At 48.3% G+C, this 14,916-nt stretch overlaps 1 protein-coding gene across 1 annotated transcript in view; it reads left to right on the top strand.

The window, feature by feature from the left end:
* Positions 1–255: 255 nt before the first annotated feature.
* The window catches only part of LOC136610894 (very-long-chain 3-oxoacyl-CoA reductase-B-like), a 37,369-nt gene continuing 22,708 nt past the window's right edge, over positions 256–14,916 (top strand). Inside the window, exons 1-7 of the mRNA XM_066590093.1 lie at positions 256–483; positions 5,801–5,847; positions 5,922–5,997; positions 6,139–6,249; positions 6,945–7,012; positions 10,467–10,511; positions 12,428–12,462. Of these exons, the coding sequence (XP_066446190.1) occupies positions 324–483; positions 5,801–5,847; positions 5,922–5,997; positions 6,139–6,249; positions 6,945–7,012; positions 10,467–10,511; positions 12,428–12,462 (542 nt within the window). The 5' untranslated portion in view covers positions 256–323. The remainder of the gene's footprint in view (positions 484–5,800; positions 5,848–5,921; positions 5,998–6,138; positions 6,250–6,944; positions 7,013–10,466; positions 10,512–12,427; positions 12,463–14,916) is intronic.

Genomic DNA, 14,916 nt, shown 5'->3' with positions numbered 1-14,916 from the left:
GAAAAACTGAAAATGAAACCCAAAAAAAGTGCCGCATCCGTAAGGGGTTAAAGAGGAGAACTGCAGAGATTTTCTCCCATTCAACAGCAATAAAGAAAGGGACGGCCAACAAGGGTGGGGTGAGGATATCAGCGGGCGTACAATCTTCACTATTTACATATGAGGCAATATTATACAAGCGGCTAAGCCTTCCCACATGGATGATTATAAGGTTATATCGTGGGAGCCGTCTGTAATCACACATTACCACACAGAGCGCCAGGTAGGACTGCAACCACACAGTAGGATCGGCACAGCATATAGGACCTACAGGGACCGCTAACATGGAGGAGTCTCAATGCCACCAGTGGCTCAACCTGCTGGGGCTCCTGGCTCTATCATATCTCCTCCTGAAACAGGTATGGAGCCTGCTGGCCGGGTGCAAAAATCATATCCTGTCCCGGTGGTGGAGGACCAACCTCAAGAAGTATGGAGGATGGGCAGGTAAGAGGGGCTGGGGTACGCCATGACCATGGGGGATCCATGTACTACCCCAATAATAAAGCACAAATACTCCAACCAACCGGTATTGTCAGCTCATAGGGGGTCTGACTCTCACAGCCCAGACCCATCCCATACACGGTTCCATTATGCCATGTAGATTAACACATGGCCCAGATCAAGCATGAAAACACTCGTTGGTAACGGTATTCACCCCATTGCATTATAGGCTGGAGTACAATGGATTTAAGGGGGCTTGTTAATTACACGCTGACCACTGGAGGTGCAAACAAACAGTAATTAAAGACAAGAAATAGAGAACTTCTATGTGCAAAAGTATTCACCCCCGGAGACTCAATACTTTGTGTATACTTCAATACTTTCGCTACTTTGGTAACGTTTTTGTTGCACATACTCTTGGGGTCTCTGTTGGCTTCGCACCCCTAGGTATGGAGATTGTTGCTTATTCTCCAACCGCTCCCTAGATGGGTTGGGGTCCGGCGGTCGGCAAGTCCTGCTGCAGATTCTCCATGGGGTTGAGGTCTGGCCTCTGATTCGGACATTCCAAAACACATTTCTATGTTCCCCCTTAGACCCAGTATGTTGAGGGTCCTTGTCCTGCTGGCAGATGACCCTCCGTTCACATCTCACATCCCCGCAGACACAGGTTTCCCCCAAAGATTATTCTGTATTTAAATTCGCTCCAATCTGGACGATGTTTTCAGGTCCTTAAAATAAAATTTTAATTAAAATCAGTTTAAAATTCAAGCTTTCATGTAAACAAAAGAAGGTGGTGAATGCTTCTGCAAGGCACTGCACACTGGGGGTGAATGCTTCTGCAAGGCACTGTACACTGGGGGTGAATGCTTCTGCAAGGCTCTGCACACTGGGGGTGAATGCTTCTGCAAGGCACTGCACACTGGGGGTGAATGCTTCTGCAAGGCACTGCACACTGGGGGTGAATGCTTCTGCAAGGCTCTGCACACTGGGGGTGAATGCTTCTGCAAGGCACTGCACACTGGAGGTGAATGCTTCTGCAAGGCACTGCACACTGGGGGTGAATGCTTCTGCCAGGCACTGCACACTGGGGGTGAATGCTTCTGCAAGGCTCTGCACACTGGGGGTGAATGCTTCTGCAAGGCTCTGCACACTGGGGGTGAATGCTTCTGCAAGGCACTGTACACTGGGGGTTAAAGCTTCTGCAAGGCATTGCACACTGGGGGTGAATGCTTCTGCAAGGCACTGCACACTGGGGGTGAATGCTTCTGCAAGGCACTGCACACTGGGGGTGAATGCTTCTGCGAGGCACTGTACACTAGGGGTGAATGCTTCTGCGAGGCACTGTACACTGGGGGTGAATGCTTCTGCGAGGCACTGTACACTGGGGGTGAATGCTTCTGTGAGGCACTGTACACTAGGGGTGAATGCTTCTGCGAGGCACTGTACACTAGGGGTGAATGCTTCTGCGAGGCACTGTACACTAGGGGTGAATGCTTCTGCGAGGCACTGTACACTGGGTATGAATGCTTCTGCAAGGCACTGTACACTGGGGGTGAATGCTTCTGCAAGGCTCTGCACACTGGTGGTGAATGCTTCTGCAAGGCACTGCACACTGGGGGTGAATGCTTCTGCAAGGCACTGTACACTGGGGGTTAAGGCTTCTGCAAGGCACTGTATACTGGGGGTTAAAGCTTCTGCAAGGCACTGTACACTGGGGGTGAATGCTTCTGCAAGGCACTGTACACTGGGGGTGAATGCTTCTGCAAGGCACTGTACACTGGGGGTGAATGCTTCTGCAAGGCACTGTACACTGGGGGTTAAAGCTTCTGCAAGGCACTGTACACTGGGGGTGAATGCTTCTGCAACGCACTGTACACTGGGCGTGAATGCTTCTGCAAGGCACTGCACACTGGGGGTGAAAGCTTCTGCAAGGCACTGTAGACTGGGGGTTAAAACTTCTGCAAGGCACTGTACACTGGGGGTTAAAGCTTCTGCAAGGCACTGTACACTGGGGGTGAATGCTTCTGCAAGGCACTGCACACTGGGGTTGAATGCTTCTGCGAGGCACTGCACACTGGGGGTGAATACTTCTGCAAGGCACTGCACACTGGGGGTGAATGCTTCTGCAAGGCATTGCACACTGGGGGTGAATGCTTCTGCAAGGCTCTGTACACTGGAGGTGAATGCTTCTGCAAGGCACTGCACACTGGGGGTGAATGCTTCTGCAAGGCACTGCACACTGGGGGTGAATGCTTCTGCAAGGCTCTGCACACTGGGGGTGAATGCTTCTGCAAGGCACTGTACACTGGGGGTGAATGCTTCTGCAAGGCACTGCACACTGAGGTTAAAGCTTCTGCAAGGCTCTGTACACTGGGGGTGAATGCTTCTGCAAGGCTCTGCACACTGAGGTTAAAACTTCTGCAAGGCACTGTACACTGGGGGTGAATGCTTCTGCGAGGCACTGTACACTGGGGGTGAATGCTTCTGCGAGGCACTGTACACTGGGGGTGAATGCTTCTGCGAGGCACTGTACACTAGGGGTGAATGCTTCTGCGAGGCACTGTACACTAGGGGTGAATGCTTCTGCGAGGCACTGTACACTGGGGGTGAATGCTTCTGCGAGGCACTGTACACTGAGGGTGAATGCTTCTGCGAGGCACTGTACACTAGGGGTGAATGCTTCTGCAAGGCACTGTACACTGGGGGTGAATGCTTCTGCAAGGCACTGTACACTGGGGGTGAATGCTTCTGCATGGCTCTGCACACTGGTGGTGAATGCTTCTGCAAGGCACTGCACACTGGGGGTGACTGCTTCTGCAAGGCACTGTACACTGGGGGTTAAGGCTTCTGCAAGGCACTGCACACTGGGGGTGACTGCTTCTGCAAGGCACTGTACACTGGGGGTTAAGGCTTCTGCAAGGCACTGTATACTGGGGGTGAATGCTTCTGCGAGGCACTGTACACTGGGGGTGAATGCTTCTGCAAGGCACTGTACACTGGGGTGAATGCTTCTGCAAGGCACTGTACACTGGGGGTTAAAGCTTCTGCAAGGCACTGTACACTGGGGGTGAATGCTTCTGCAAGGCACTGTACACTGGGGGTGAATGCTTCTGCAAGGCACTGTACACTGGGGGTGAATGCTTCTGCGAGGCACTGCACACTGGGGGTGAAAGCTTCTGCAAGGCACTGTAGACTGGGGGTTAAAACTTCTGCAAGGCACTGTACACTGGGGGTTAAAGCTTCTGCAAGGCACTGTACACTGGGGTGAATGCTTCTGCGAGGCACTGTACACTGGGGGTGAATGCTTCTGCGAGGCACTGTACACTGGGGGTGAATGCTTCTGCGAGGCACTGTACACTGGGGGTGAATGCTTCTGCAACGCACTGCACACTGGGGGTGAATGCTTCTGCAAGGCACTGCACACTGGGGGTGAATGCTTCTGCAAGGCACTGCACACTGGGGGTGAATGCTTCTGCAAGGCACTGCACACTGGGGGTGAATGCTTCTGCAAGGCTCTGCACACTGGGGGTGAATGCTTCTGCAAGGCTCTGCACACTGGGGGTGAATGCTTCTGCAAGGCTCTGCACACTGGGGGTGAATGCTTCTGCAAGGCTCTGTACACTGGGGGTTAATGCTTCTGCAAGGCTCTGTACATCGGTGGTTACTTGTAGACTACTAGTGAGCAGAGTGGGCAGCACAGTGCATAATGTGAGAAACAGCCAATAGAGCAGAAATCTGCTTAGAGCTAACCTAAAACTACATCAGACCTTCACACAAATCCTAAAAGTAAGTAAAGAGAAGCAAAAAATAATCCAACATCACATGTCTGCGAAAGGCAAAAGTATGTGAACCTTTAGGATTAGCAGATAATTTGAAGGTGAAATTACATTCGGGGCCTTTCAGTAATTCAGCTGTGAGTCAAAGTCTGATCTTCACAACGCGCCTGTGGAAATGTATCACGGCACGAACAAAGGAGAGTTCAGAGGACCTCAGAAGGAGAATTGTTGATGCTCATCAGACTGTAAAGGGTTACAAAACCATCTCAAAGATCACCCCAAGAGCAAGGTGTATCATAGTCGGCAAGGTCAGAAAGGTACTCAAGGCAGCTTCTAAGAAACTAGAGCTCTTAGGCTTATATGAGAAGCATTATGAGAGAGAGAAACCCTCGCACGCTCTCTTTATGTTTACTCATAAAGATCTTGGTTACAGTAACTGCTGCTAATGTTCTAGCTGTTACTATATAACTGTCCCACAGCAGATCCATTAAAGTAGGTTAGTTGACCACAACACTGCAGTTAAGCTTTGTTTGGAAAGGACTTCCCAATTGTTTAGCCTTTCTTGATATATTCCTGGCCTCTGCAGTGTGTTGCAGGTTGTAGCGTAAGGTATGTACATTTGAATCCACTATTCCTTGTTTGTTTCTAGCATCTTGCTCCTAGTGTAGCTTTGTTCCTTGTCACTGTAATCTTGTTCCTGTGGTTATTTCTAGTCCAGTCTTTGCATCTTCACCTTGCAGTTTCTTTGCTCTTTCCTTGCTTCTATCTGTATTTCCTTCTTTTAAGTTTGGCTCTGCTCAATTTGCTTTCCTAGTCTGATTCTTAGAACCCTCTCATTGTATGTCAGGGTCAGTGTTACAGAGGGAGTTGCCATTAGGGATATCTTTAAGGACAGTGGTGCCAGGTGTTAGGGTCAGTGTCAGGAATAAATTAGGGGAAGACTTATGGAAAGCAAGATCAAGGGTCAGTTTGCACTGATCTGTTCTCTATCACCCATTTCCTCCATTATCTGACTAACATCATCATTCGATTACATTCACCATTATGTTTCTGCCATCTTTTGGTGAATTCCTATTCTTGCATCTTTGTTACCTACTAGTGTTATATGTGCTTCATATTGTTAAGTCCTGGGGGTATCTGACTACTGGGAGATATCGTTAGCACCCACGAAAGGCAACTGCTATGGGTAAAGTTCAGTTCTGCCATCTTGCGCCCAGCTAGCATTGTTACACTTGCATAATATGTTTGTGCACCTTTGTAAGTGGTATGAAGTGGAGGTCAACTGAAGGCAAGAAATACCCGGTATACTCATAAATCATCAGTCATGTGATATAAGAAAACTAAATGATGGGACTTTCCGACCATGGTGTCTGGAGAACCAGAAAAATTCTCCTAGTAGTCTCGGGTGTTTACATCCAAGCTCGTAACAAGAACTAGGTCAATGTAGGTTTTCTCAAATGGGAAGCACAGATCTTGAAAATAATAAGGAACTGGAACAAAAAGGAAAATTCCCTATAACAATAGTCTGTTCACTTCTCCCACAGTGGTAACTGGCGCAACAGATGGAATCGGGAAGGCCTATGCACTGGAGGTCAGTAGACTGTGGTCCATCAGTCTTTGATGTATTGCTTACATCTGCCTCATACTTCTTTGTCTTCTCTCTAGTTGGCCAAGAGGGGATTTGATGTCATTCTCATCAGTCGGACTTTGGAGAAGCTTGAAAAAGTTGCAAAAGAGATAGGTAAGGAGCAAGAAGATGCCACCCATGATACAAGTCACCATCTACAGAAAATACAAATACAGAGTAAACAATGAATGTTTACTCCAAACATCCAATATCAAGAATGAAGACTTAACTCTCATATATATCTTATATCCAAAGAAAACCTGACCCGACGAAAAACCAAAATCATCCAGTTGGATTTCACGGGAGGAGCTGAGATTTATACAAAGGTGGAGAAGGCCTTGAAAGACCTGGACATCGGCATTCTAGGTAGTTCCTTAGATTAAAGGGGTTGTGCAGAGATAGAAAGTTACCCCCTATCCACAGGATAGGGTATAACTTCCCGATTGGTGCAAGTCAGACTGCTGGAGCAACCACGGATCCCAAGAACGGAGGTCCGAAGGTCCCCGCATGAATGGAGCAGAGGTTGTGCATGCAAGCTGCTACTCCATTGATTTTAATGGGAGCGGTAGAGATTACTGAACACTATTACGTGTTAATTTCAAGCACTCCCATAGAAATGTATATAGCAGTAGTACATATGCTCAACCTGTTCTCCATTTAGTCGGGAAATGGATGGACCTCTGTTCTCAGGATCAGTGATTGTTCCTGCAGCTAAACTCCCACCGATTAGAAGGTTCTCTTTCTATCTTGGCTTGGGTTGTTTTGAGATGTTTTTTGACTTCTAGATGACGTTGCCTCTGGAGCCATTTGGGAAGGTGTTGGTCACTTCTGGGGAGATTAGCTAGGGGAACACAGGATCGAATTTGATGAAACCCAATGTGCCTGTTCCCGGTTATCCCTTGAAGTCAATCAGACTGCACCATACACATTTGGTTATCTGAGGATCCCATGTCTATCTAATCTATCTCCTCTCTCCAGACTCATGTGTGATGTGACCTATATGACAGAAGAGCTGAACGCCAGTGAAAACAGAACCTAACTAGTATTTTCTCTCACTACAGTGAATAATGTTGGGATGACTTACTTCAATGAAGTAACAAGGTTTCATGAGGTCCCGGATATCAACAAGGTGAGCTCAATGTTACATGGTTCCTCTTCTTTGAGACAACCTGTATATAAAGAGCCACAACTGCTGTTCTAGAAGTAAGTACCACCATATAGATGGGAGAGGATGAAGACAGAACAGAGTGCGGTGAGGAGAAGTGAGGTGCAGCACGGGAGGAAACCTCAGAGATGGTCAGGAGAAGGGGTGATGAGGAATGGTGAAAGCAAGGAGTCAGTGATGATAGATATGAGAATACTGATCTCCTATCTGCACAGCACATTGTGGCTCTACAGAGCACGTGTCAAACTCAAAGACCATGGGCCAAAACTGACCGGCAACATCATTTTATGTGGCCTGCGAGGTCTGAAAGCAGAACAGCCTATTCTAGATCAGAGGGGCCTAAGCTATGCTAGAAAGACCCTCTGGCGCACTGTGGACTTTTGTGGCCTGCCAACAGGTACAGAGATTGTAACCGCTATCTCGGACCTACACTGCGACGTTGGGTGCAAATGAACTGAGCACTGTGGCCATTACTGCAGCCTCTGAAGCCTTTGGTGTGCCTCCCCTGTCTGCTTCTCCCACTGAGCCTATTCTGCAGTACAGCGCTCTTTGCCGGGGCTCAGACTGCGAGGTGGCTTGTACATCCTGTCTAGTCCTCGCTACCAGCTTGCCTATCCATATCCCATAGCCTGCTGCACACACCTGAGGGGGATCGCATTGTACTGCTGCTTAACCTAGAGCGTAAGGGCTCTGCACTAAGGAGTTTTTGGAAGCTTTTACAAGATTCTGCTAACTGCCATAATTTTTCCTTTCCACTGACTATCTGACAGTTTCGAGTCAAGTATCTGTGTTGGGGGACCTGCGCCCAAATTTTTCAGAACTAGAACCATAATGCTGATGTGGGCCTTCGGTAAAAATGAGTTTGACAGCCCTGCTATAGAGGCAAAGTTTGGCCTTCTCTAGGCATTGTATGGCTCTGTTTTGGCCAAGCAGCGAGCCATGCATGCACCACTTACTTAAGTTCTTGGTCCAAGGTGAATAGATAACCCCTTAATGTCTCCATGAATGGACCAATCAAGTGATAGTCTGAAGGGGCGAGATCAGGACTAACATAGTAATGATGGCGCTCAATCATTCACAGCCACTTAGGGGCGCTCGTGATCCAATCACAGCACTTGCCTGCTGGGGGCAGAGTATTCAAAGCCCTGTTAGTTACCAGGAAGAGAGTGCTGTCAGCGCGGAGGACACAGCAGCCTGCCACAACGACAGAAGACCAGCGTGAGGAACCGGGATGCCGCCGGCTAGGTGAGTATAAGACACCCCCTAAAAATAAGACACTGCCTCTTTTAGGGCAAAAAATATAAGACAGTGTCTTATTTTCGGGGAAACAGGTAGCTACCGTACAGCCAATGCAGCATGCATGGTGTCCCTAGGCACGATGTTGTGCACTTCCGGTATACAGTAGGCGGGATACAATGTGTGTACTTTGTATCTAGTTATACATTATAGCAAACTATCAGGCCCGGAGATTTGTGAAGCTGCACCGTTTAGGTCACAGAAGATTTCCAATACTGATGCAGTTTAACAAATGCTCAGCTATGTGAGTGGGACACAACAGTTCGGGGGTCCGGAAACCCTCAGACCCTCTCACTTTTTTTCTTACATTTTGTTATGTTGTGGCCTTAGGCAAATTTTAAAACCTCCAGTTTTCCCCATCATTCTGCACTCAGCGCCCCATGATGACAGAGTGGAAAATAACTGCCCGTAGAGCTCAGAGACTGGATTGTGTGGAGGCACAGATCTGGAGAAGGTTACAAAACATTTCTTCTGCACTGAAAGTTCCCAAGAGTCCAGTGGCCTCCATAACTCTTACATGGAAGAACAACAACCAGGACTCTTCCCAGAGCTGCCGACCCCCAAACTAAGACATCGGGGAAGAAGAGTTCAGGGTTGATGGAACGCCAGATGAAGCAAAGTACAGAGATATTCTTAATTAAAACCTGATCCAGAACATGAGAGACCTCAAACCGGGCAGCAGGTTCACCTTCCAAACATGACAATGGCACACGGCCAAGACAACACAGGAGTCACTTAGGTACAACTCTGTGAATGTCCTTGAGTGACCCGGCCTGAGCCCTGACCTGAACCCAATCCAACATCTCTGGAGAGACCTGAACATGACTGTCCACAGACGGCCTGCATCCAGCCTGACAGAGGGCAAAATCCTCAAATCCCCAAATCCAACTGTGAAAACCTTGTGGCATCATCCCCAAGAAGACTAGAGGCTGGAATCCCCGCCAAAGGTGCTTCACCGAAGTACTGAGCCGGGCCGGACTTAGTAAGCCTTACCTCGACCCAATAAACACAAGAAGAGGCGTATGCCTCATCACGTATGCAGCGCATCCCAGGCAACTCTGTGCGCCTATTCAGGTCCGACCTGGTGTACCTTTTTGGTGTGATTTACGCCAGTTTTTGGAGTAAAATCTAGGTAATCTGTCGGTCTCTGCACAGGCCCCACACACTTAAAATAATGCCAGCGACAGCGAAGAATGAAGACAAGTTGCAGTTTTGTACACAAACACCACTTGTGGAAAAACGTGCGACTTTTTTACGCCAAAAACAGGCCCAAGAGTTTATGAATGCGCCGTCCGTGTTCACTTGGTCATTATGGGGTCCTGGGTGAGGGTAATGTTTTCAATTTGCATAAGGCCACAAGATAACAAAATGTAAAAAAGAGAGGGAGGGTCTGTGAACTCTCCGGACCCTCTAAGTCAGGATGGGTCTCCCACATAATAAAGCCGTCCACCGCTGTTCAGGTCACCTTTTATGGTGCCAATCTAGAAGACTGCAGCACCAGGGCAGTATAATAACTGTGCCCAGCCGTCATCAGCTTCCATTCAAAGACCATAAAAGTTGCTCTTCCATTGTTTAACCACTTGCATACCACGGTCAATATGAACCGCAACATCTAAGGTGTTTGACGGAAGAGGCAGCTCCTGCAGCCAACCAACGGGCGCGCTAGGCGGGACTTACGGTCCGTTTAGACGCAACGATTATCGCTCAAATATCGTTTAGGCGATCAAAAGTGAGCGAAGGGTTTGCTTTTAAAAACGACCGTTAAAACGTAACGATAATCGTTGAAAAGTGGACAATAAACGATAATTTGTTTAAAAGGCGTCACTGCAGGTGAAATAATGAGGCAAAGATCGTTAAACGACTGAAGGGATTTCATATAAACCAAACGATAGATTTTAAGCGGACTGAAAGACAAGGATGAATGAATAACGATCACTGCACAACGGGCGCGTATTTACAGATAACGGTTATCACTCACTCTCAACACTTAACGAACTTTGAGAATCATTCCATCTAAATGGGCCATAACAGAAGCAGCAGAACAGAACTAACCCGGACGGATCCAGAAATATGCTTTGTGTTTTGAGAAATACTTATACTCTCCATTTGCTTTGATTTCCAGCGAATTGAAAACATAATGAACTGCAATCTACAATCCATGATACAAGTAAGTACCAATACCATAAGGAGTAGAAGGGAAAAAACAGGAGTCTGCCCCTCCCCCTGCAGGGTGATATATACAGAAGGGAGCTATGAGTCTGCTCCTCCCCCTGCAGGGTGATATATATAGAAGGGGCTATGAGTCTGCTCCTCCCCCTGCAGGGTGATATATATAGAAGGGGCTATGAGTCTGCTCCTCCCCCTGCAGGGTGATATGAGTCTGCCCCTCCTCCTGCAGGGTGATATATACAGTAGGGGGCTATGAGTCTGCCCCTCCCCCTGCTGGGTGATATATACAGAAGGGAGCTATGAGTCTGCTCCTCCCCCTGCAGGGTGATATATACAGAAGAGAGCTATGAGTCTGCTCCTCCTCCTGCAGGGTGATATATACAGAAGGGGGCTATGAGTCTGCCCCTCCTGCAGGGTGATATATACAGAAGGGAGCTATGAGTCTGCCCCTCCTCCTGCAGGGTGATATATACAGAAGGGAGCTATGAGTCTGCTCCTCCCCCTGCAGGGTGATATATACAGAAGGGAGCTATGAGTCTGCTCCTCCCCCTGCAGGGTGATATATACAGAAGGGGGCTATGAGTCTGCTCCTCCTCCTGCAGGGTGATATATACAGAAGGGGGCAATGAGTCTGCTCCTCCTCCAGAAGGGTGATTATACACAGAAGGGAGCTATGAGTCTGCCCCTCCTACAGGGTGATATATACAGAAGGGAGCTATGAGTCTGCTCCTCCTCCTGCAGGGTGATCTATACAGAAGGGAGCTATGAGTCTGCTCCTCCCCCTGCAGGGTGATATATACAGAAGGGAGCTATGAGTCTGATCCTCCTCCTACAGGGTGATATATACAGAAGGGGGCTATGAGTCTGCTCCTCCTCCTGCAGGGTGATATATACAGAAGGGGGCTATGAGTCTGCTCCTCCTCCTGCAGGGTGATATATACAGAAGGGAGCTATGAGTCTGCTGCTCCTGCAGGGTGATATATACAGAAGGGAGCTATGAGTCTGCTCCTCCTTCTGCAGGGTGATATATACAGAAGGGGGCTATGAGTCTGCTCCTCCTCCTGCAGGGTGTCAAATACAGAACGGGGCTATGATTCTGCTCCTCCTGCAGGGTGATATATACAGAAGGGGGCTATGAGTCTGCTCCTCCTGCAGGGTGATATATACAGAAGGGGGCTATGAGTCTGCTCCTCCCCCTGCAGGGTGATATATACAGAAGGGAGCTATGAGTCTGCTCCTCCTCCTGCAGGGTGATATATACAGAAGGGGGCTATGAGTCTGCTCCTCCCCCTGCAGGGTGATATATACAGAAGGGGGCTATGAGTCTGCTCCTCCTCCTGTAGGGTGATATATACAGAAGGGGGCTATGAGTCTGCTCCTCCCCCTGCAGGGTGATATATACAGAAGGGAGCTATGAGTCTGCCCCTCCCCCTGCAGGGTGATATATACAGAAGGGAGCTATGAGTCTGCTCCTCCTCCTGTAGGGTGATATATACAGAAGGGGGCTATGAGTCTGCTCCTCCCCCTGCAGGGTGATATATACAGAAGGGAGCTATGAGTCTGCTCCTCCTCCTGCAGGGTGATATATACAGAAGGGAGCTATGAGTCTGCTCCTCCCGCTGCAGGGTGATGTATACAGAAGGGGGCTATGAGTCTGCCCCTCCTCCTGCAGGGTGATATATACAGAAGGGGCTATGAGTCTGCTCCTCCCCCTGCAGGGTGATATATACAGAAGGGGGCTATGAGTCTGCTCCTCCTCCTGCAGGGTGATATATACAGAAGGGGGCTATGAGTCTGCTCCTCCTCCTGCAGGGTGATATATACAGAAGGGGGCTATGAGTCTGCTCCTCCTCCTGCAGGGTGATAAAGAGCCTTCCGGTTCCTTACATTTGATCACATGCTTATGTTTTTCAGATGACCAAGATTGTGCTCCCTAAAATGGTTCAGAGGTACGGGGTAAAGGTTCCACTACTGTCTTATACACCAGTTCTAATTCCTTACCAGTTGGATTATCTCTGCTTGCAGAAAGTAAGAACACTCGGATTCCATTCAGAGGCAGTAAGCCGTATATAGCTGGTCCCGCTCTCCGCTGATCCTGGATACTATTGTATTGATAGTTTTCTATGGGCTAAACACATCAACCTCGGCTGGGATCTCTCTGATGATGAGTATCCGTTCAGTTGTATATGACGCTCGGTCACTCCATGGATCAATGTCCTCCATGCGTTTCTGTCTTTCATGCCTTCTTTCAGTTCGGTGATTGACATGTTGCTGGTGGCCTTGATTGTATCCAGCCATCTTGTTCCTTGTTGTCCTGATCTTCTCTTTCCACTGACCTTGCCGAGCATCAGTCCTGTTTCCAGTGGGTTCGTGCGCTTCACGTGGCCAAAGATAGAGAGCTTCTGTTTGATGACTTTGCCTTCTAGTGATATTTTCGGTTTGACGTGATCTAACACCACCTTGTTCGCTGTCATGGAGGTCCAAGGTATCCGCAGCATTCTCCTCCAACACCAGAGCTCAAATGCATCAATTCTCCTTCTGTCTGTCTTCCTAAGCGTCCAGCTTTCACAACCATACGTCATTATGGGACGATTGCATTGACCAGTCTGGTTTTTGTGGCAATGCTAATGTCCTTGCTTTTCCAGATCTCTTCCATTCCTTGCATTGCATTCCTACCAAGTGTAATCCGCCTCTTGATCTCGGGTTTAGGTTGCCCATTGCAATCAATTTTGGAAGCAAGGAAGATGAAATCTTGGACCGTCTCACCTTCTTCATTGTTAATCTTTATGTTCACTGTACCGTTGCCTACCGCGGTCATGACTTCCGTTTTCCTGCAGTTGAGGTCCAGTCCCATGCGTTCTCTTTCCTTTTCCACTTGTTGGATAAGGTATTCCAGGTCCCTCTCACTTTCGGCCAGCAGGGTGGTGTCATCGACATATCGGAGGTTGTTGATATTTCTGCCACCGATTTTGACTCCGATTTCTGATTGGTCCAGATTGCATCGCCTCATGATGGTTTCTGCGTACAGATTGAGAAGGCCCGGTGATAGAATACAGCCTTGCCGTACGCCTTTCTCGACTCCGAACCAATCCGTGTTTCCATAAGTCGTCCTGACTGTTGCTTCTTGGTTGTTGTAAAGCGACCTTATAAGCTGTTCAGTATGTTCTGGGACGTCCATGTGCTTCAGACACTTCCAAAGCTTGTCATGTTCCACACAGTCCCATGCCTTGCTGTAACACGTCCTTTTGATACTCTCGGGTCTTCTCCACGTCTTTTGGTGAAGCCAGCTTGAACGTCCGGCAGTTCCCGTTCAACAATTGTCACAATGCGGTTTTGTATGATCTTTAAAATAATTCTGCTGGCGTGAGGCATGAGGACGACGGGGCGCTAGTTAGAACATTCTTGAGGTATGAGGGTGATGGGGCGCTAGTTGGAACATTCTTGATCATCACCCTTTTTTGGAAGTGTGATGAAGACAGATCTTGTCCAGTCTTTGGGCCACAATTTGGACATCTTATGTTCTCTCTCTGGTAGTTTGCAACAATGTATCAGTCTGAAGTGCCACCTGTTGAGCTCACAGAGCATTGTCTACATTGGATACAACTGTAGCCACCTCTCAGCTGGAAGTAGGACTAGAGTTGTACAGACTTACCTCCTCTGAATATAGATTGTCATTCACTGTGAGGGTGTGGGCAGACGAGCGCATAAACGGCGCGTTTTTGCGACCAAACGTATATACGTGACCATCTGAGGCAATGGTTTAGAATGTATTCGTTCACATGGGCGATTTTACGGCGCGTAAAAACGGCAATTCGAAAAAAAACGGAACATATGCGACCGAAATACGCGCCAACGCATATTCGATCGCTGAAAAGACCGTTTGCAAAGTAGGAACAAACGAAAATACGCTTTCTAGCTCTGGTCGTGATCAGTGAAAAACGATCGCTCGGGCGATTATACGTTGCGCTCGTGCGAACGTAAATACGCCTACGCTCGTCTGCCCGCACCCTCAGCAAGAGGAAAATGCTGAGTAACTCGAATACAAACTATATGATAAACTTCGGGAACCTTTCACTTGTGCACCGATTAAGCTTTATCTCATGGCTCCGGCCTCGCAGAGTGTACTCAGCACCGCTGCACTTTGTACAGTTTAATATCCCAGTTACTCCCTGATTAACCAGTAAATCCTGAAGGTGACGGGAAATACTTTGTTCCTCGTGTAACTATTAACTAAAAAGATTGTATGTAATCAAAAGACGCTTACGAGAAAAACGCCCTACAGCGCACGTCTACATAGATCTGAAGGTGCAGCACTGGGAGCCTGGTTATTAACCTCTCCCCGACATCCATGCTATATGTCCGTGTATTTAAATGCCCTGATCGGCATTTGGCGGTTCCAAGTG

Source organism: Eleutherodactylus coqui, chromosome 2, assembly GCF_035609145.1.
Source record: "Eleutherodactylus coqui strain aEleCoq1 chromosome 2, aEleCoq1.hap1, whole genome shotgun sequence".
Classification (NCBI taxonomy): Eukaryota; Metazoa; Chordata; class Amphibia; order Anura; family Eleutherodactylidae; genus Eleutherodactylus; species Eleutherodactylus coqui.
This window is presented reverse-complemented; position numbering and strand designations above follow the sequence as displayed.